At 40.4% G+C, this 21,687-nt stretch overlaps 1 protein-coding gene across 16 annotated transcripts in view; it reads left to right on the top strand.

Moving 5' to 3' along the window:
* The window catches only part of hspg2 (heparan sulfate proteoglycan 2), a 145,227-nt gene that overhangs the window by 77,874 nt on the left and 45,666 nt on the right, over window positions 1–21,687 (top strand). For 11 of the 16 annotated variants that reach the window (XM_036212853.1, XM_036212859.1, XM_036212860.1 and 8 more), the window contains 23 exons: window positions 859–1,006; window positions 3,342–3,469; window positions 3,582–3,668; window positions 3,762–3,817; window positions 3,982–4,043; window positions 4,136–4,276; window positions 5,594–5,767; window positions 5,977–6,156; window positions 6,236–6,354; window positions 6,441–6,552; window positions 7,317–7,735; window positions 7,812–7,898; window positions 13,944–14,011; window positions 14,122–14,186; window positions 14,256–14,396; window positions 15,598–15,789; window positions 16,018–16,056; window positions 16,785–17,030; window positions 17,123–17,167; window positions 19,159–19,242; window positions 20,351–20,443; window positions 20,515–20,601; window positions 20,677–20,907. In XM_036212853.1, coding sequence (XP_036068746.1) covers window positions 859–1,006; window positions 3,342–3,469; window positions 3,582–3,668; window positions 3,762–3,817; window positions 3,982–4,043; window positions 4,136–4,276; window positions 5,594–5,767; window positions 5,977–6,156; window positions 6,236–6,354; window positions 6,441–6,552; window positions 7,317–7,735; window positions 7,812–7,898; window positions 13,944–14,011; window positions 14,122–14,186; window positions 14,256–14,396; window positions 15,598–15,789; window positions 16,018–16,056; window positions 16,785–17,030; window positions 17,123–17,167; window positions 19,159–19,242; window positions 20,351–20,443; window positions 20,515–20,601; window positions 20,677–20,907 — 3,004 coding nt within the window. The remainder of the gene's footprint in view (window positions 1–858; window positions 1,007–3,341; window positions 3,470–3,581; window positions 3,669–3,761; window positions 3,818–3,981; window positions 4,044–4,135; window positions 4,277–5,593; window positions 5,768–5,976; window positions 6,157–6,235; window positions 6,355–6,440; window positions 6,553–7,316; window positions 7,736–7,811; window positions 7,899–13,943; window positions 14,012–14,121; window positions 14,187–14,255; window positions 14,397–15,597; window positions 15,790–16,017; window positions 16,057–16,784; window positions 17,031–17,122; window positions 17,168–19,158; window positions 19,243–20,350; window positions 20,444–20,514; window positions 20,602–20,676; window positions 20,908–21,687) is intronic. The other 5 variants (XM_036212865.1, XM_036212866.1, XM_036212863.1 and 2 more) reach the window with 4 other exon arrangements.

The raw sequence follows: 21,687 nt of genomic DNA, 5'->3' as shown, positions 1-21,687 counted from the left end.
ATGTAGTAGGAAGTGTAAAGTCATCAGTGATTTAAAAAAACTGTTTATTTTACTGTGTCTGGTATATTTCAGCCACAAATTCATACATATAACATACAAAAACTAAATCAGGGCTAATTAATTGACCTGTACCATATATTAAAACCATGAGGAACACTTTAAATCCTTACATTTGCTCAAAAAATAGAAAATCTGCTCTATAATCCAGTGGATTATAATTTAATGTATCTTTAATTATGGTTGTGCTTAGTGACAGTAAATTGATTTTTCTGTGATAAATGACACTGAAAATAAAGTCCAAATGTGTCAGTATGACAATAAACTAAAAAGGATTTTTTCAACCTTTATTTAAGATTAAAAATCTCTTTTTTAGAAGAATCCTGGGGGACTGATGGATTGCTGGATAATTATAGCTACTGTTGTTTGGATACTCGTCGAATGATTCATACTGTCCTTCCACTGTTTAATGAGTTTAATAAAGTTAAAGTAAATTCACTTTTTTTAACTTTACTTTGCTTACTTTTTCATTTACAGTTATTTAAAAACATGTTTAAACATTTTATTTTAACCAAAGAGCACCAATGGAGGGGTAAAAGAGCCACATGTGGCTCCGGAGCCGCAGGTTGTAGTCCCCTGTACAATACTAACCACCTACGTTTATTTATTGAAGGGATTATATATCCTAAAAGTGAGAGCAAATAATGGTAATGTGTGTTTGTTTTTGGCATGTTGATGGTGTTTCTGATTTGCTCAGTTATTGGCTGTTTCTCCTCCAGCTGTTTCCTATTTGTGATATTACTTGCCTCTTGGTAGTAGATTATAACCCTGCACGATGATGCTTATATTTCTCGTTTCCAGATGTCCTGCAGGATACACGGGCCTGTCTTGTGAAATGTGCTCCTCCAGTTTCGAGCGTGTCCCTGGTGGCCTTTATCTCGGCACCTGTGCAGGGTGTAACTGCAATGGACACGCCACTGACTGTGATCCCATCAGCGGAAACTGCTTGGTACGGTCCAATTGTTTGGGCAGTTTGTGGTAAATGAACGAAAAATGCAAACATTTTTTACATTGTTTTGATGTTCAAGTATTTTTAGGTCAATCTAGACTTGGCAAGGAATGAGCGTGAAGTAAGGAAAGACAGAGAACAAGTTAGAAATAAGTCCAGTTTCTTTCAGCTGTAATGAAAAAATGCGTAACATTGACATGCCTTGTTTAAAAAAGACCCTGCAGCCAAAATTGAAATCATAGGAATCCCTTTCTTCCTGTGGTATTTAGGCATCTGTATGCTGTATCCGAATTCCCACAATACAAATTCCTTTACTACTCAAAACTTAATGCACTATATTGTGCTTTTGTCATTTTTTTCTACTATTTAAAGATCCAGTGCCTTGGAAATTTTTCGGGAAATCTCTGTGAAAAACCAGAATGCATGGATCCTCACTAGATTGGCAAAAATAGACCACAATGCATTGCGTTTGAACTATTTGTCATTTGACAAAAATGTATTTACTTTTAGTTTTATACAAATCCTTCAAGTTTCCATCATTGAAACTCAATGGATTCATTAATAGTCTTTGTAATATGTTTTATTAGGATATATATATGTAGTACCATATATCCTTAAATAGTGGATGGTCTCTAAAAGACGCTGGTCTCCAATAAACGCCGGGCTAACAGGTGTTTGTTAGTTTAGACGTCGGTCTCTAATAGTAGCCAGGGTCCTTTAAGATGCCCCTCCCCTATGTGGTGGCATACGAAAAAGAACATTCTGGTGAGGAATCTGCACCACCTGTTGGGGCGGATCCTAAATGTATCCGAGAATGGTGCAAGCAAATGGAGGATATTGAGAATCTGTTTCCTGTTGGAAATTTGGAAAAATGATGGAGTGAACGCCTCATCTGCTTTATATTTTGTCCACTTGGGTTGATGGACATGCAACGTACAAGACATCAGAAGTTGTGTTAATTTTGAAATAAAAGTTCATATCAATTAGCTTGTGGTGTTCCACTCTCCAAAAAATGTTCTTATATTTATACCATTTTGTGTTAATAGTTTCAAAACAATCACAATGTTTTCCGGCACAAAGAAACTAGTTGGCGAGAGCAGTCAAGAAGACGTCTTCAACTAACATTTGTTGCCACGTTTCTCCAGTTGTAGTTCATGGGTTGCGTCTACTAACCATAGTATCTCACAGACTCACTCTACTTGTGGCAAATTGTGAATTATGAAGGAGTACTCAAAATGTCTCTCATTGTTAGTCAGGGTTCTGGCTTTACTCACAAAACATCTGTTGGAGAAACTACCATTCCACTTCTAGTATTTTTCTTTTTGCTAGAGTTACGAGCTGTAAAACAATTTAATTTAATCAGTTTAAATTGAAACTTTGTTTGTATATTTTTGTTTGTAACCAAACAGGGAAGTTGGAGTCTGACTCCACCCACAGCTGAAATTTGAAAATCTAGTCAGGAGAAATCTGGGGAACACGACTTATTACTGGAGCTGCAGATCATGACGTTGGATTTCTAAAATGATGTGGGACTTACAGTCACGAAATTCAACCGTAGTACCTCCTTTCAACATGTAACAGTAGCACACTGTTTTTGACCATTATTTTTAGAATAATATATGTTTATTTAAATTGTCAAGAATTTGTCAAGGACCATTAGTCAGCACTTTAAAGCCCCATTTATTGAGCCAACCCTTGAACAAGTTGCAAGCAGTTGCAGGTTTGTGTTTTACTGTCGGCTACAGCTTTCCTCACCTGTTTTGTTAATAAATTATCACAATCTTATGAGTTATCCTAACATGCAGATAAAACGCATAAAAAAATAATGCCTTTATTATTTTGGTGGAATCTCTGACAGCAAGAAGCAAAAAGTGTGAACATGAAAGCTAGCATTAGCGATAACATGCTAATGCTAGTTACTGTGTTTTTAGGTTTTGTTTTTTTTTCTTTTTATATTACTGCAATTATTTATGCTATTTTACCTTCAGTTTTTGGTTGTTTAATGTTCCAAGTCAAATTATTGTCATATATAAATGTAAAATGACATTGTGCTTTTAAACAAATCTTTAGCATTTTTATGCTAACCTGCAGCATTTCTGTGCAAACATTGGCTTCTTCAGTGAAAAAAGAACATATCAGTGCATTTTTATTTAAACTATCTTATTTATCGTCAGAAACAATTATGTAAATAAGAAAGTTTCCAAGCTATTGGATATTTTCTGGTGGAAAAAATGAGAAAAGAACAGACTATAGTCTCAGAAATGTTAAAGCCTCCATTTCCAGATATTTTGAACGGCGTTGTGACAGAACGAACTGTGTGCTCTCGCCCACACAGAGCTGCCAGCACAACACAGAAGGCCCTCAGTGTGAGAAGTGTCGCCCCGGCTACTTTGGTGACCCAAGCCGAGGTCGCCCCGATGACTGCAAGCCATGTCCTTGCCCGTACATGGAGAGCTCACGTCGGTAAGGCCAACATCAACAACAAGCGCTGGGCACTTATGCATTCTGCACATTAAGGAGTTACTGACAGTATAAATCATCATTGAGGATTCCACTCTTTTGTTGAACTTCCCAGGTTTTCATCCACCTGTTTCCTGGACATCGATCAGCAGCCCACGTGTGACGCCTGCAGGCCTGGATACACCGGAAGACGCTGTGAAAAGTGAGCATGAAGATGTCACGACCGCGTGGAGAACTGCAATACCACATTGAATGTTGATAACAAAAAATAAACATATTGTTTAATTTATCCCAGGTGTGCGCCTGGTTACCAGGGTAACCCTCTCCTACCAAATGGAAGATGTGTTCCTCGTGAGTTTCACTTTCCAAACATTTGGGTTTGTGTATGATTTAATGAACAGAAGCTCCTTTCTGGGGCCGTATAATGATTACCAGTAGGTTTTGTCGCATGCGGTCACTGCTCTGGTATGTGCAGATCTCTCAGGTCCACTTTCTTTGTTTCACTCCGCCTGCAGAAAGCTCTAAGTGTGATAACAGAGGAACTGTCAGCTCCAGCAGCCGACCCTGCAGCTGCAAGGTATGGATGCGTCTGTTTCTCCACGACGAGGAACCGCAGGCGTTCCCTGCAGATGGTTTACATATGTGCTTGATTCTGTTTGTGCATTGCAGAACAACGTGGCAGGAGCTTCGTGTGACGAGTGTAAGCCAGGCTTCTTCCATCTGTCTGAGGCCAACCCCGAAGGCTGCCTCTCCTGCTTCTGCATGGGTGTCACCAAAACATGCGCCAGCTCCACTTGGAGTAGAGATCAGGTGGGATACTTAGCAAAGACTGCTTAAAGGAGCGGTTTATACGTTGAATTTGGTGTTCAGTTTGTTTCAGTATTGCAGGCTTGAGACTTGACTTGAACTTTGTAATGATGTATTTCTTGTTGTGCAGCTGAAAAACACAGAAAGTCCCCAAAATACTTGGTCAGTAAATCAACCATCTGTGATTTCATAGCATTTTGTTGTTTTTATAACTTCTAGATTTTACTGTACGCCGCCTTGTTTGACTTTGATCACATTAAGGCGCCATATAAATAGATAATAAACTGTAACATTCCCATGTAAACACTCAACACAACGTCAAGCAGAGGGCAATAAAAGTCAAAAACACATTTATATCTGGATCTTAGTCACAGCTGCTCTGATAGATACTTTCTTCAGTTGAAAAATGTCCAGGAAATGGTCTGCAGGAAGGATCAAAGTCATAGATCACTCTGTGAACTATGTACATGGGAATTTCCTAAATTTTAGGAAACTCTTTCAAAAATAATTTTTTAAAAACTTTTCAGAACTATCAGCTTTTAAGCTTTAAAATAAAAATAAACTATAACTGTCTAACAGTTTAGTGTTCAATATGAGCTTCAAATGGGACAGAGAATGTTAATAATTTTATTTCTGTGTTAACATTTGTATAACTACACCCGTTTACCTCCGGAGAAAAAGCAGACGAAATTCTGCTGTTTCTCTGTGAATCAGCTGATCACGTAAGCAGTCACGGTATGTCTAAGGGAAAAAAAGTGAAAACGGGGTTTCCGGTTGAGGACTTCCGGCCAATGATTTCTGGCACAAATAATGTTTTTTTGCGGCCGGCTCCGTCCGTTCGGCTATTAATTTTTAAGCGCCATATTCTTTCTCTGTGGCCAGATTCTCTTGTCCATATGGTTGCATGTGATTAAGGCTTAAAAGCCTGAACTTATAACGCTATAATGGAAATTAAAAGAATGAGAATCAAATGAAGTGAAATGAAACACCTGTTTTAACTTTTAAGATCAGGGATTAAGGTCTTAAAAAATGACCTGTGAGCATCTCTGCCGGATCTGCAGAACAGATTTACAGAGAGGAGATCTTTTTGAACGTGGGATGGGGGCGGAACCTTCTGATGACTTCTTTAAAAAACAGATGAGAGATTAGAAAAAGCTGCAAGAAATACTTAAAGGTTCCTTCCGTGTGGGTGATAGAAAAAAGTATTCACTAGAGAATACACGATTGTCCATGTGTCAGTCTTTTGTTGATGTGAATCAGATCAAACTGGGCGTTCTTCCTTTGGCGATTCTGTGAAAGTGCCTGTCGTCTGTGTCTCAGGTGCGAGGAGGTGTGAACGGCCAGCTGTTCTCCCTGTCGAACAGGGCCAGCAGCAACACTGTCTCCGAGGGCATCTCCCAGAGGGGCTCCTCTGAGATCGCCTACCGCTTCTTCACGAGTCTCCCTGACGACGTCTACTACTGGGTTCTGCCTGAGAGCTTCAGAGGAGATAAGGTGAGAGGAAGAGAAGCGGCTGGGTATTCATTTCCTCTTTGTGTCTTGCTCGGACCTGCCTCAGCATGTTGTCGGGTGAAGAGGCTCCACTCATCCACACGGCTTGGAGTTCACAGTCATGTGTGTCTTGTGACTCCTCTCCCAGCAGGATGGGGTGAAATGCCTTCGCACTATTCAGCTGTTGAATTGAAGGTTTTTGTTGCTGGCAGGTGACCGCCTACGGCGGGGAGCTTCACTACACCGTCCGCTTTGAGCCGTTCCAGCGCTCGCAGAGCATCGACAATGTGCCGGATGTGATTCTCCAAGGAAACGACATCCTCCTGGAATATTACTCTCAGATTAAGCTCCTCCCACGTGTACCACAAACAGTAAATGTTCTCTTCAGAGAGGTAGGACACTTTATAGAGTCCTATGACCAATAAAAATGTTTTTTTACCTGCTAAATTTCTGGTCTTTCGTGTCAAACAGTCAGCCTGGCGTCGCTCAGACGGGCAGCCATGCACACGGGAGCATCTGTTGATGGCGCTGGCTGACGTGGACGTGTTCATGATCAGGGCCACATATGCAGACAACCTGGCTGAGAGCAGGTATGGTGGGATATCCGAATTAACCAATTCTCTCAGTAAAAAAAACAAAACGTTTTTTTTCTTCTTTTTTCACGTGTTTCTGGCAGCATCTCTGATGTCAAGATGGACATTGCCGTTCCCCACTCCACGGGTAACGAGATGGCCCTGGAGGTGGAGGAGTGCTCCTGCCCTCTGGGATACAGAGGGCCATCTTGTCAGGTACATGCGCCGACTTTAGATGTCATATAAGGATGGAGATTTAAAAAAAATACTGCTTACTTTCAAAGAAACTGGTGAATTCCAATTTAAGTGACGATCAAAGTGCAAAAATGAAGTCCAGGTCCAGCATTCTTTTTGATCATGCCTATTAACTTTAAATTATAATCATAAAGATTTAGCATTAATTTGAATAGTTTCATTTAGTTAATTGCTCAAAAGTAAAGAACAACTTTTTTGCTACAGGGTTTTTCTGCTCAGTCCTCCTTGTATATCAGGAAAAAAGAAGTATGCTGGGAACCGATCTGTCAGAGTAACAGTTTTTCCTCTGCGGTTCCTCCTGTTCTTGTAGCTGTTTCTGAGGGTGTTGTGGAGTTGGCAAATGAAGGAGAAGGTGGTTACGTTTTATAGTTTTTTAACTTGTAAAGCGGATTCTATTGGAAGGGCTTTTCATTGAGGTGAGAATAATTTGCTAAAAAGCAGCTGCACCACGTTGTTCGTGCACAACTTTTTAAGGATGAACTCAAACTCGAGAGTGGCTGACTGGGTTTGATATAAGACTGAGAATCTCAGGGTAACTCACAACGATGAACACATGGACAAGTTTGAATAGTTTTTTTTTAGCGTTTCACGAAGAATCATTATTGAGATTAATTTGCTGGAATCCTAAGAATCCTTAGTATTCAAGCAAAAGTGCTTTGTTCTCACGTGTCTCGCACCTACATAAGTTTTTCCATTTTTTTGTTTTTCCATGCTGTAAAATGCAGGAATGCGAAGAAGGCTACACACGAACTCGCTCTGGCCTTTACTTGGGTACCTGTGAGAAGTGCGACTGCAACGGTCATGCCAGCGGCTGCGACCCGGAGACTGGCAGGTGTCTGGTATGTCACGAGCTTCTTTCCTTCCTTCTTTATTCTTTGCTAGCATACAAGGTGGCTTTGATCTTTCAGGCAGGAAGAAATCGTAACTTTTTGACTGATCCAGACATGTGGAAACACGTGCTCTACATTACTTGTTGCTCAGAGCTCACCTCTTTTTTTTTTGTTTGTCTTTTGAAGCAATGTCTTCATAACACTGCTGGGCAAAGGTGTGAGCGCTGTCAAAGTGGTTACTATGGAAACCCTCTCACGGGAGATCCTCAAGCCTGTCAACCCTGCCCCTGCCCTGGAACCAGCCCTTCCAACCAGTAAGTTTAAACTCTTATCACATATTTTGGAACTATAAAAGTTTACGTGGTCATTTTTTTTCCTCTTTTTGCACAGATTCTCATCCACTTGCTATATGCATTCTGATGGCCAGCCAACTTGTGACAACTGCCCCCCTGGATACACCGGTCGGCGCTGTGAAAGGTGAGCAATGTTGCCCTTCTGTTTTTTTTTTTTCTCCCCCTTTCCCTTTCAGTCGTCTGACTGTGCTCAGTGTGGGGGGTTGGCTGGCCTGCAGCGGGGGTTAGCGGGGGCTGGCATTAGCACCAATTGGCTTTATTCATAAGGAAATGTATCCAGGCATGTCTGTGGTTTCCATCTCTCATGCTTTTCACTGCAGCTTGGAATGAGTTGCGTCAATGGAGGGATGGGAGAATGCAGAATTATGCAACTGAGTTTCATCCCAAAGTTTTGTAGCGTGTCCTGTTTTTTCCATGCTGCGTGGAGATTATTCGTCATGTCACAGTTGTGGAAAAAGGCAACTTTGCTGGAAAACCTTCGGATTTTGAAAAAAATATGTTTTTCCAGTGAAAACTTAAATTTTGCCCGTCTTTTTCTGTCCTTTTACTTTGCGTCGGTATGAAGACTTTCTGCTTCGGCTTTGTGCTTTGCTGGTAGTGATGTTGCGAGGTGTTGATCTGTCTGCGCACAGATGGCGAGTATTTTTCTAGGTCATAAATGTAAATGTGGCATTTATGAAGACACCTCATCTGGCTGGGAAATCTTTGCCACGGAGAGGGCAAAGATGACAAGGTGACCTGGGAATAAGTCATTCGTTGTGATTTACCGTCTCTGCCTGCATCACCTCTGACTGTCCTGTTTTGATGTTAAGTGAAGAAAAACTGCCTGGAGACAAATGCGAGGACCCCGTCCCGGGAAAGAACAAAGGCGCCTTCCCGTCAGTGGGATGTGGAGCTGAACCGGTGTTCAATTACAGCTGGGAGATGGAGGCGGTCCCTTCTGGGAGTGGGGAGGAAGATGACGCCGACGATGACCACGTCGATTATGTAAAAACCTTTCCCACAGAAAATACGATTGTGACTCCCACTCGGGCTCCACCGTCTACACCAGCGACAAACTCACCAAACTTCACACCCAGCACCGTGACCAGACCGTCCAGCTTTCAGCACCGCCTCCGGGTTCTCCTCAAACAGTTTAATCACCGCCTAAGCTTGATAGAAAGCCATACTCTTCACATGAAGAATAGCATCCACAATATGGAGGACCAGCAAATTCATCTCAATTCCAAGCTTCAGGAGCTAATTATGATCAGCTCCATCAAGGAGAAGGACAAGGCGGTGGTCGAACTCCAGAGGAGTTACACAGACATGGACTCTCGTCTCAACCGGCTGGAGGGACGGCTGGAGATCCTTATCGACGGATTCACGGCCCTCGCTCAGGAGATGAACAAGATCAAAAAGGTGAGGCACATCGGCCGTTCAGCCCACGACAAGAGGCCTCTGTCTTCAGTCACCGCAGTCCTGGCTGTCACGCTACATCCGACTACTCATTCTCTAATCGGAGTTCCTCCAACTGAAAAACCACTCCAAGGAAGAGCCACCGTACCCCAGAGTATTCCCACCCCACGTCTCCCAACAAACAAGCCCAACCATACCACACGGAGAAGTCGAAAAAAACAACCGTCAGCAACAACAAAACGATTGGAAACTCCAAAAGCTCAAACGGTGACGAGGTTATCTAAAAGTCGTGGAGGGTCGCCAAAGACCACCCAGAAACAACCAAAGCTTGTGTCACAAACTACAAGGACGTCCAACAGAAAGAGACCAGAAGGTCAGAAGTCGTCTGTGACAGAAAAACGTCCTTCAAAACCCAAAGAGACTAAACAAGCTGGAACTACGAGGTTTCAGCTGGAGCCTCCGTCTCACAGGCCGGTTCCTTCCTTGAACCTCCAGCTGCACGAACAGCCCGACGGATCGGATGCACCTGCTCCGGGGAAAAAGCCTTCAAAGAAGCAGTCAAAACCACAAAGAGGAAACTCTGAGCAAACCGGCAAGAGGTCAAAAGAGTCTGGCAAAGGCACGTCTGCAGCAGGAAAGTCAACTAGAACTTCTGTTGGCAAGAAGGGGAAAACAACGACACGGAAGACTTCTGCAAGAGTGAAGGTTAGGAACAACGCAGGCGTAAAAATGAAGCCGACGTCCAGGAAAGCCAAGGCTACCAACGCCAAGGAAAAGCCCCCTAAAAACAAGTCTAACGCAGGTGCTGTGGACTTGTTGAACCTCTTGAATAGACGCAACAAGTCTGCAAAGCAAAGAAAAAAACCAACAGATACTCTTCATATAGTCTTAGGGAGGCTGGCCATTCCTATCAAAATCATCCCGGATTACTGAACTCCACTTTTTTGGGGAGATATTTTCCTATAGAGACGAAAAGCTGGGACTTTGTAAACCGTCTTACTCCAAAAAAAAAAAAAAAAAAGCATTGTCAGATCCACAGTATAAGACAATATTCTTCCTTGTTGGGTTACATTTATGATTGCACAGCTGAAGTCTTTACAGGTGCTATGATGACTAGTGCTGGGCGATATGGAAAAAATTGTATATCACGATATAAATTATTTTATATCGCAATAACGATATATATCACGATCTAACAGAATAAGGTATATTTAGAGTTTTTCTCTTGAAAAATATTGACATAAATGTCATTATTGACTTTATTTTTTCAATTAACATGTAACTGAATTAAAAACATTTTTTTAAGTGCACAACAGTTTAGGAAAACACATTTTTGCACAAAAGTTCAGCAATATAAATAAACAATTGGAGAGAAATGGCAGGATAGGCAGTTTTCTGTCGCCCAGCATTGATGATGACAATTTATGACAATAGAAACCTAATTTTTCCAAAAAAGTGACTTGTAGCTTACAGTCACGCAAACCAAAGAAATCTTTTCATACATGACCTTTCATCAATGTTTGTTGGTTTTCAGACATTTTCCACAGTTTTTGGCCAGACTACCTCAACCTCAGCGTTATATGTGTCAGTAAAGTCACTTCATGCTAAACGTGTTCCACCGTTTGGCTCCACACTTTTTCTGGGAATCAGCTGGTTTGGAATTGCTAAAATAGGTCTTCAGAAAAGTCCCCATATTCGTATCATACATGAAGGTCCAGAGTGGAGATGGAAGGTTTTTCCTGTAACATCAGTGTTAACTGTTCTTTCTTTGTTTTGTATTTTTCATATTAAATATTTAAAGTGAACAAATTGATCTTGCAGTTTGTAATTGTATGAAGAACAAATTATTTACTTTGTGTTTTATTGCCAAAAAGGAGTTTGGCATCTGTTCTATCGATACAATATAATCCCCTTGACGAGTGAGAACCTTTATTGACCGTTCTTGACGTTGTAGTTGTTGTTGCATATAAGATATTCCTGCTCTTAGTTAAAGGGGTTTTTTCATTCATGAGATTTTCCTTATTTCTTTCTTAAACCTGTTATAAAATGTCCAAAGCAACACCCTTTGAAACCTACAATTTCTTATATTTTTTTAATAATTTGGTCTTGCATAACATAAAAGTTTCAGTTATTATTCAAGCAATGACTCTGTCCTGAGGACATGTGACCATTCACTGTCGATAGATGAAAAGACTGTTCAGTGAACATAAATTCATGTTTTATAATAGCAGAGTACAAAAATAGAAAAAATAGAACTAATACAATAATTAAAAGACAAATATTAGATTAAAAATCATAACTACATACAATTACAGGTTGTATGCTTTTTCCTTCACGATCAGCATTATAATCTTTGACTTAAGTCAAACTATTGAAAACGCTGCTGTTGTTTTACTTGTTAATAGACTGTTAGGGTTCTTGTCATTTACAATGTTGGATTTGTTATGTAACGCTTTGTAGTGAAATCAATGAAATGCTGTGAAATGCAGAGTAAAGCCGTAGGAGAAAGTTTAATAAGCGTCCTCACAGCCAGTCTTTAACATGGAAGTCCTGTTTGTTGGCTGCTGACCTGTGGATCTGCCAGAATCCAGGTGAGGACAGACTGTCTCTCCGAGCGGCCTGCACAGATATGGTGTCAGCCTTTTCCTCTGGTGGCAGCACTCTGGTCGTTGCACTGTTTGGCCTTTTTCTCAGCATCAGCATTGTCTCTTTCCTCCTCAGCATCTTCATCATTATCAGTTATCTTTACGTCTGCTTTTTTATTTTTTATTTTTTTCACCCAGACATCCTTTCTGCCTTATGACTTTTTCCTTCTTTGGTCTCTGGGTGATGTTGCTCTTTATCTGCCTTATTATAAATATTATGTTTCAAAAGTATATATTTTCTTTGTTCAGCTTTGTAACACTCAGTAGAGATGGAATCAACATGTGGGGTTACACTGAATGTGTTAGCATTCATCCATCTCTGCCGAAAAAAGTGTTAAAAAACTATTTTTTTCTCTTAAAAACTGTTTAGGAAACAGATCAAAGGCTGGATCACTCTGACTTTTCTTCTTATTTGGGGGAAATGTGAACATGAAGACGGTTTTTCTATTAAATGTTTTTATTTAATTTCATTTTTTTATTTATTTGATTTTCACAACACACAACAATAAATGACACAGTGTTCTAGTCTTTGGTGAAAATGAAAGGGGACATAAAGAAGAAAACTTATTATTTTTCCCTCATTTAACTAAACCAATCAACCTATTTTAACCAAATATATCTATTTGCAATGCATCACAATACATTAAATGACTGGCAAAAGTGACACAAGCTGACAAACAAAACAAAAACGTAAAATGATAACCCATGTTAGGTGAAAATGGACTTTGAAATGATAATTAAAAGGCATTTTTATTGTAAAGAGAAAAAAAGTGATCAACCTTCCTTCTAAATTGTAACTATGGTTTCAAAAAAATAAATTTTTGAAAAGTGAATTTGAGTTTAGCTTTTCAGACTGAAGCTGATAGGTCTAAACAAGTTGTCATATAGCAAGAATATTAGAGAACAGAAGATAAAAAAGTCTGTTCTTTAACATTTGACTTCCAGGTTTCTTTGTTAGACTTTGCAACAGCAGAGAAAAAGGATAAGAGTAATTGTCAACAAAATGGGAAAATTTAAAACAGGACAAATATGAAGTGATGTTTTGATCCAAATTCCACAAGAAACGAAAAAACTAGTAGAACAGAAGTCAAACACCTGCCTCATGTTTGACAAATGCCAAAATATTAAAAAAATATTTTATAAATTAATGAGACAAATGCTAATATTTTGGGAACGTGATCATTCAGTTATATCTAAAGTAAAACAACAACATTAAAAAAGTATGGCAACAGTCAAACACGGTGGTGGTGGTTTGATGGTCGGTAGCTGCTCGAACTCTATGGAGCCAATATATTTGACACCCAAAAAAAACATTTTGAAAAAATATTGGTGTTTAGGATAAAAAAAAAGTCCAAAACTTATTCTAAAATAGACTTATTTTATTTTCAGTTGCAAATGTTCTGTTTTGTAGGCATCAAAACTCAAAATTTCAATTTCAAAACATTTTTTTTTCCAGTTTCAAATCTTTTTTTCACTTTCAAATGTGAAAATTTCCATTTTAAAACTTTGGCCCTGTTGTGGCGTGTTGGGGCGGGGCTAACACGAAGGACCAATCAAAATCGAGGCCATCATTTTAAAATGAAATGCCTAATAGCATATTTAAACAAACAACACTCCAAAAAAAAAATACAAGTTTTTGCAGTTTTTAAGCTAAATGTGATGCAGCAATGAGACTTTTTTATCCTAAAAAAAAACAAATTTTAAAACCTAAAAAAAAAAAAAGAGTAAAACACAGTTCCTCATTACAAATATAAAAGAAACAAATACTGGATTGTATATGATGTATACAATTATTATATTTAGGTGCAATTGCTTTTGAAAAATGGTTTCATGCAAGTTTTAACCATTTTTCAAACTTTAATTTGGGGTATTATAAGTTTAGAGTCACAAAACTGTTTATTATTTTCTATTTAGTAGATCAACAACTAAGTGAAAGACAATAAATCCAAATGAAAAACAAATCAACGTTTTAGCATCATATATTAAACTAACCATTAGCAGAATTATTAAATTCTCCAGCTTGTCTTTCACCTCAGTTTTCTTAATGGTTAAAACTCAACCTTTGCTTAAACTATTTGTTTATAGATTCTCAAATTTCTCTGTTTTTTCTATTATTATTTCTCTAGATGTGCCCAAGGATACACTGGAAACCCGCTTGCTGGACAGAGGTGTCAAGCTGAGAATTACATAAACGGTAAAATCACTTTTCATTTCTGTAAAAATGTCTAATTTTTTTTTTAAACTTGTATTTAAGTTTTAAAGAGGATTCACCTAATCTTCCCTTTCCTTTCCTGCCTCTTCCAGGTAACTGCTACAGCTGTGACCAGAGAGGAACTCAAGGCTGTACTGGTGGACTATGCTACTGCAAGGTGAGACGCGCGTCTTCTTTGCGTCTTATGAGGAAGACGTCGTGGTTTCACCTTCTGTCATTGAAATAGATGAACGTGGAAGGTCCATCCTGCTCTAGCTGCAAACCCGGAGCTTTCCATCTTCACCAGGACAACCAGGAAGGCTGTCTGTCCTGCTTCTGCATGGGGGTCACCCAGCAGTGCTCAAGCTCGACACACTACAGGGACACAGTGAGTTCAGCACAACCGTCTGATCCGGCTGATGTGGCTTTTAGGGTCACGTGTAGACCAAAATCCTATCCGTGACTTCCAGTTTGAGCCACGCTAATATAAGAAGTGCTGTAACTGGACAAAGTCAGTGTTTTTCATGCACATTTGCCAATTTCCAACAGTTTTAACTATGTAGTTTTCTGGAGAAAATTACACTTTTTTAGAGAAAATTATATGGATTCAAAAGGGTTTTTACTAGGGGTGTGTAATGGTAAAGGTTTTACGATTTGATACATATGTCCCAAGACTGTACTTGAACACATTTTCACCTATTTACTTATTTATTTATTTATTCTTTTCAGTTAGAATGTACAGTACATACAATCTACTTAAAGAACATTAGTAGGATGAAGACCATGTCTTATAAATCCCTACCCCATCCTTATTATTTCATGATACAAAGACATGACTAAATTAAAGTAAAACCAAAGTAGTACATGTCTCATAACAGAAAAAACTGAACATTAAACATAAGCTTGTTCTCGGGAGATATTTCTGTTATTATGGTCGTGGTGCAGAGCTGCTCATAAAGGCTCAGTGTGCTGCCAACTAGTGGTTGGGGGTTCAGGTGAAAAAACAAAAGAAGGATACTAAACTACATGTTTTCTCACAAATATTTAATACAATTTTTTCTTGTCAGCATTTTAAATCGATACAAGTATCAGCAAATGAAAAAATGTGATATCTCGCCAAATCAATTTCCTCCTACACCCCTAGTTTTTACCTTATTTGACTGTAAACTACCACTCCGTTTAATTTTGTACACAATTTCAAAGTCAAGCTCAAAAAAAAAAATTAAGAAAATGTTTACCTAAGTAAAAAAAAGACAAAAACTTATGTGACTGAGAGAAATCATATGTTTTTAATAAATATAGATATTTATTTTTTTTTGCTGTAAAGTTAACATCAGAGTAAATGGAAACAATTTGCTTATGCGCCCCTTGTGGTTAGCTGCAGAACTGCATTTCTATTTTTTTACCCAAAAAAGCCTCAATCCGGAAGTCTGGCGATCGGTTAGTTTAAAGAAAAACTTGTGTTTTGTTAGTTTGTAGACTTAAAAAATATACTTTTTAGATTAAATATCGTGTTTTTAAGTGTATATTTGTTTAATTCTTTCTTCTGACACGCTTCCTTTTGTTGATGACTGTTTTTGCTCCTACAGGTGACCTCAGCCTTCTTTCCAGGAAACTTTGAGGGATTTGCTCTGGTGAACCGTCAGAGAACAAATCGCATTTCCACCGGTTTCACTGTGGAAGTTTCCACCGAGGGCACTCAGCTGTCCTACAGCAACTTTGACTATCTGGGTGAGGAGCCTCACTTCTGGCAGCTTCCAGAGGCCTACCGAGGAGACAAGGTCAGTATCCAGAGGCGGACATGAGAATAAAATGAACTGAAGGATTCTACTCAAGATCAAGGAGGTTTTTTTACTGATTAGACCAGCATGCCAGAAACTTGTTCTTTCTTCACTGGTTTCTTCAAATCTTTCCTTTTCTTGCAAACTCTGCTCTGCTGAAGTGTGTTTGGTCTCTTTTATGACACGACTCCACTTTTTCCTGTTTGTTCCTCCATCTGGTCTCAACAGAAATCCTCTCACTTTAGTCGTAGGACACGAGCAGAGCAGGTATAGTAAAGATGTCAATCGGTGGATGCCATGTGTGACTATAGTCATTAAAACAGTGTTTAAATAGCATGGCATGCTGGTGGATTTGCCTAACCGAGGCATGAGATTTTTAGATTTTTACAACCAAAAAGGAGGTCACAAAGTCTGTGTTTTGCACTGACATGGCAGCCCACACTCCACTGATAATCACTTTCTGCTTCACGTCCCATAAGCCGTTCAAATAGATTGATTATTGATGGTCCATTTGAGAGGCTCGTGAAGTGTAACTTTGCCTCAAATAGGGCTGCTGCAACACTTGCAAATACCATGAAATCAATGAGAAGGAAAGTGATCAAAGAGCTTCTCTCATCTGTGTTAATAGTGATGTGCATTTACATGAGGCGCGGCTCAGGGAGGGCGCTTCCATGCGGAACGTAATGACCACTAAACATGAAGTTACTCAGAAACACATCTGTTGTAAATGTGTACTTTGGTTATTTATATTTGTTTATGAGCAAATATGGAGAAAAAGTCTCCTCAGGTTATGGGCAGCATTTGTGGTTGTATTTGCATGTGGGTGAGTTAAAATTATTTTTTTCTATGATGTGAGTGCATGTGCCGTAATTCCCGTCGACTTGTTTAACAGTAGGCCCACCTTTCAAGCAAAATTTCCCAACCCTTGGATCACCCCTTATTGTGGTTACCACGGTTACCCATCCCGCCTGTTTCCGGTGCCCTGCTTCCCCCAGGTCGATGTCAGGAAGCTGGATGAGGAGGTGTGGGCTCTCCTGTCCAATCACTCAAGTCGACGCACCGGTTCCTCTCCATTCTTTCCCTCCTCTAAATCCTCGTCCTCTTCCCGTGTCCCAACTCCATCCTCCTCCCAGTGGTTTTTGCATAACTGGACCCCCCCATCCCCTCCATCGTCTATCTCCTCCTCAGTTAGACCCACCAGACCACAAGCGTATCCCCCAGGCCATGCTCCTCACCTGCAGGTACATTCAGATGGAGTCTGTAAGAGCTGCCACGTTTGTAATGGTTTTCTGGGTCATACTAAGTGACTTGTTTTTTGGGGGGTTAACTACAGAGCAAGAACACTGTGAGGGAGAGGGCTCCTGGTGGCAGCAGCAAGGTAGATGGTTGCATGGTCGAGTGAAGAGGTTTTCATGAAGGAAAAGTGCTTTGTTGGATCTTAAAGCTTAGGCCTTAGTCACAACTGTCCTTACGGGTAGATCCGGTCTGTGGGCGACAAATGCAAGACAACCTGAAAACAACATGGCCCCAAGATGGCGCAAAAGCATCATTAGCTGGAAGCCCTCATCCGAAGTTTGACTGAAGTTCACGATTTTTCCCAAGAACAATACCTGAAGCGGGTTACGGTTCGGCCTAGGAATCTAGATACGCAAATTCACCTTTCAGCTACAGTTGCAACATTTCCGCTTCCGGGTAATGATGCATTTGATGTTGTGTTTGCGCGCCATCTTGCCTGCAACCAGGTCCCACTCGAAAAATGGGCAAACCTGTACGGGGACACAGGAAATATCAACACATTCTCTCTCCCAAGTCGTCACATATTGACGTTTGGCTAAGGACTCTCCGTGTCACTTTTTGACATTTTGGATGTCCCCAAGTCGTTGTTTTTTGACATACTGGCTGTTCCCATTAAATCACGGGTACCAGATGGGGTACCAGACACAACTAGTACAGGGTTAAGGTACCGGTACTAGACGCGTCCCGAGGACCAGTGAGCATCCGGTACTGTATCCGGTACTGCGTCTGGTACCTCGTCCCGACGGTTGCGGTCCCTTGATCCTTGACCCTTGATACAAACAGCCATCACGTCAATTTGGGGACACCAAAAATGTTAAAAAGTGACGCGGGAGGGTCCTTAACCAAATGTCAATATGTGACGACTTGGCGATGAGAATGTGTTGGAAATATCAAAGTCGTAGACCACTCGGTGAGCCTGTAGAGCGAAAACGTTCATGCACGTTTTCTTCAACAGCCATGCTGTTGTCAACAGGTTGTAGTGACTACCCAACCCTTAAGGGTGAAGTAGATGAGACGCAGCTGTGTCATACAGATTTTTCCTTTTTCAAATCCCTCAAACCCTACACAAGGAGCCCGTTAGTTCTGTTCAAGTGATAAGTTTATGACCCTTGGGCACAACCTGACCATTATATTTTAGGAAACTAGATAATCAGGGCGTATCTTGTGTGGATGTCCTACTGGCGTTCTACGATCATTTATGCATTACTTGCACATCCTGTGCATTCGGCATTACACGTGGTCAGTAGAGCTGCCACAAACGGCAGTCTCAAAAGTCGACTAATCACCGGATAATTTTTCGATTAGTTGACTAATCGGATCATGAGTAAAATGGATGGAAAACACGCATCTTAATCTGATGTTGAATTGGACACTTTCAAGCTCCATTGGCTGTTGTTTTGGTACCCGAGTCTTCCTATGACTTCCTGTGACATCACTACTGACCCGGATTAGCTCTACTGCGCATGTGTGTAGAAGACAACGGCAGACGCGGCATTAGAAAGCACGCACCTTACTGTAGTTTTGAGATTAAAAAATAACAAAAAACCCTGACTAATAGACTAGTAAATTAGTTGTCGACTATTTTAATAGTCAACTTAGTCGTGACTAATTGTCTTATCATTGCAGCCCTAACGGTCAGTAATTAAGGGGTGCAACTTACAGAATCCTTACAAATACTTCCCGATATACTTATCACACGCACAACAATTGTCGTACCATTCTTATGTTGTCCCTTGAGGTGCCCAAATTCAAAACACCTGTCTACGACCCTCTACGCACCTGGACAACCCTAAACCTCACAGCACCTGTACGGGTGTTTGTGACTAAGGCTTAAAGTAACTAAAGTGGCCAAGATAATCAGAGTATTGCTGCTTATCATCTGTTTCCATTGTTTTACGCCTCAAACTTTTGTAACTTTTAAGACATTTTGAAGCTTCAAAGAAGCATCTGCAGTGAAACTGTTAGAGTTGGGGCCGCTTCCTGTCTGCGTGATTGCAATTCAGCCTCCCTGCCTCGGTCTCCTTGCCTTTTTTCTCTCATGCCTCTCTTTCCCCTCCTTCTTTCACCTCTCAGTATGCTCTGGTCTACAAAGGCTTCAGCTTGCATCAGGATGATATGCTCTACTGGCAGCTCCCAGAAAAGTTCACTGGGGATAAGGTAAAAGAAGACAAAAAAAAAAAAAAGCTTTTGAGTGGAGCTTGACACATGCATATACAGAGCCTGTCCACTCATCTTTTTCTGTCAGAAACTTTTCCTTTTGTTCTGAAAGAGCAGAGGCCTTGAGCCTCAAAACCATGTCCTAGACTTCCATTGAGGATGCAACTTGTTCAGTGTATTTTTTAAAGGCAGTTTCAAGTTTAGACACACTCCAGAGATAGACTTGTGTATGATTGTATATCAAAAAGGTACACCTGTTGTCAAAGTAGGACTTGAGTTGATCATTTACACAGGAATTGCCAAAATGACTCAAATGATGACATTCATAAAACTGCTTTCTCAAACATTTGTGAATGGAGTGGGTTGCTGTGCACAGTTTGTGAGTTCTGTCCTTGTTCTGTACAACAAATTGAACTTTTAAAGAATCTAGAGCATTAATATTAATAAATTACATTTTGGGAGATACTTGATTCTTTTTATATTTTTGCTTTTGTTTGTGCCAAAAATAGACATAATTCATATTTATTATTTTTTTTAAAAAGAAGGTCGTGAATGCAAATCCAAATTTCTTAAGACTATGCGGCACCTTCTAAAGGAAAAACTTTCTCTTGCTAAGAATCACTCTTTTCCATCTGATGGACAAGTCTTGAGTTTTTACAATTGTCATGACAGCAGTGCTACATTGTGTTGGGGGAAGTAGTATCATGGTATTGGGTTTGTTCAACATGGTCTGGGAAAGGAATGGTGAGTGCCTCAGCATACCAAAAGATTTTGGATAAGTTGTGGCCATAGTTTTGGAATGGCCTCTTCCTGTTCCAACATGACCGCTCATCAGAGAAGATCCGTAAAGAGCCAGTTTGGAATGAGAATAACTCAACCTACGTGCACAGGGTCCTGACCTCAGCCTGACAGAACACCTTTGGGTTAGTTTTTAGCGAAAGTCTGAGTGCACAAATGTGCTTCTGGAAGAATGGTCAAACAATCCCTTAAATGTACTTATGAACTCAAGAAAAGCCTTTCTAAAAAATATGGACCAACATCATTTAAACCTTCAGGAAAATTAGTTGTGGAGTTGTTCGTTCTAACTTGTTCTTGTTTTTTGCTGTAGGTGGTTTCTTATGGTGGGAAACTTAAATACACCATTTCCTATGTGGCCGGATCTACAGGATCGCTCCAGGATGATCCTGACGTTCAAATCATTGTAAGTCCGTCCTCCAGGGGAACCCGCTGTGATGCCGTTGACCTCAGCTCACCTGGCTGTTGTTCCCGCAGGGCAATGACATCACCTTGGTAGCTCGCCAGCCTTGGAGGCAGCAGCCCGGCAGACAGACCAAACATTTTGAGATTGTTTTCCGAGAGGTGAGAGCCGCTGTCCTCAAAGCTGCAGCGATGGCGCCGCCACCTTTCTAGAGCTGCTTATGACTTGTTTCACAGGAACACTGGCGTCGACCCGATGGCATCCCTGCCAACCGAGAGCACTTGATGATGGTTCTGGCCGATCTCGACGACATCCTGATTCGAGCTTCCTACTCGGCCGACATGCGCTCTTCCAGCATCTCTGACGTCAGCATGGAAATCGCTGTGCCCAACTACAGCGGCCTCGCTCAAGCCCTGGAGGTGGAGCAATGCAACTGCCCCCCGGGGTACCAGGGACTCTCCTGCCAGGTACTTACCAAAGTTTGATACAGAATTACTTTGAGCAAAGTGATTTTTTTTAATAGCATCAAGGATTATTATAGGTCTCAAAGACTCCGTGGACATGCTTACACTGTCACGTATCAAACAAGCAGACGCTCTGAGGCAGAACTGACTTATACCAAAATAAAACCAAATCTCCCTTTAAACAAAACATGACAACAGCTCCAGCTGCAACAAAAATCCTACAATCACTGAAGCTAGCTTAAAAGCAGCATCTCATACTGCTAGCTGCTTGTCGCTACCCAATCTGTAACAGCTACTCGATCCGTCCCCACATATGCATTTATCCAAGTATCTCTTAAGATGTTAAAAACAGTATTAACCTACTAAAGTGTTAATAATCATTAAAGATTTTTTAATGTTGATAAAAACAAAGAGAAGAAAGAAACTTTAAGGATCAGGACTGTACAATTCTTAGTGCGGATGTGCAAAATTGAACCACACGGCTGGGTCTACCCAATCTGTTCCTCACATGCAAATGTTTTCTGCTTTTTCTTTTTTATTTGATTGCAGTTTACTTCCAAATGTAAAGACTCTTTTTTTAACACAGACACGTTATTAACTGGGAATTTGGCTGCAAAAGTGGCATCAGTAACATCTCCTGCCCTCACTTCTCCTCTCTTCCTGTTGCCAACAAAAAGTCACATGGTTGTCATTCCATCACTTATCGATTAGTTTCTCTTTGTTTGCAAAGACGGCAATATACAATTATACAGGGCTGCATTGAGGCAATGTCTTTTTTTTTTT

Source organism: Oryzias melastigma, linkage group LG7 (genome assembly GCF_002922805.2).
Source record: "Oryzias melastigma strain HK-1 linkage group LG7, ASM292280v2, whole genome shotgun sequence".
Taxonomy (NCBI): domain Eukaryota; kingdom Metazoa; phylum Chordata; class Actinopteri; order Beloniformes; family Adrianichthyidae; genus Oryzias; species Oryzias melastigma.
The sequence above is the reverse complement of the archived record's forward strand: the minus strand, read 5'-3'. Positions and strand labels throughout refer to the sequence as shown.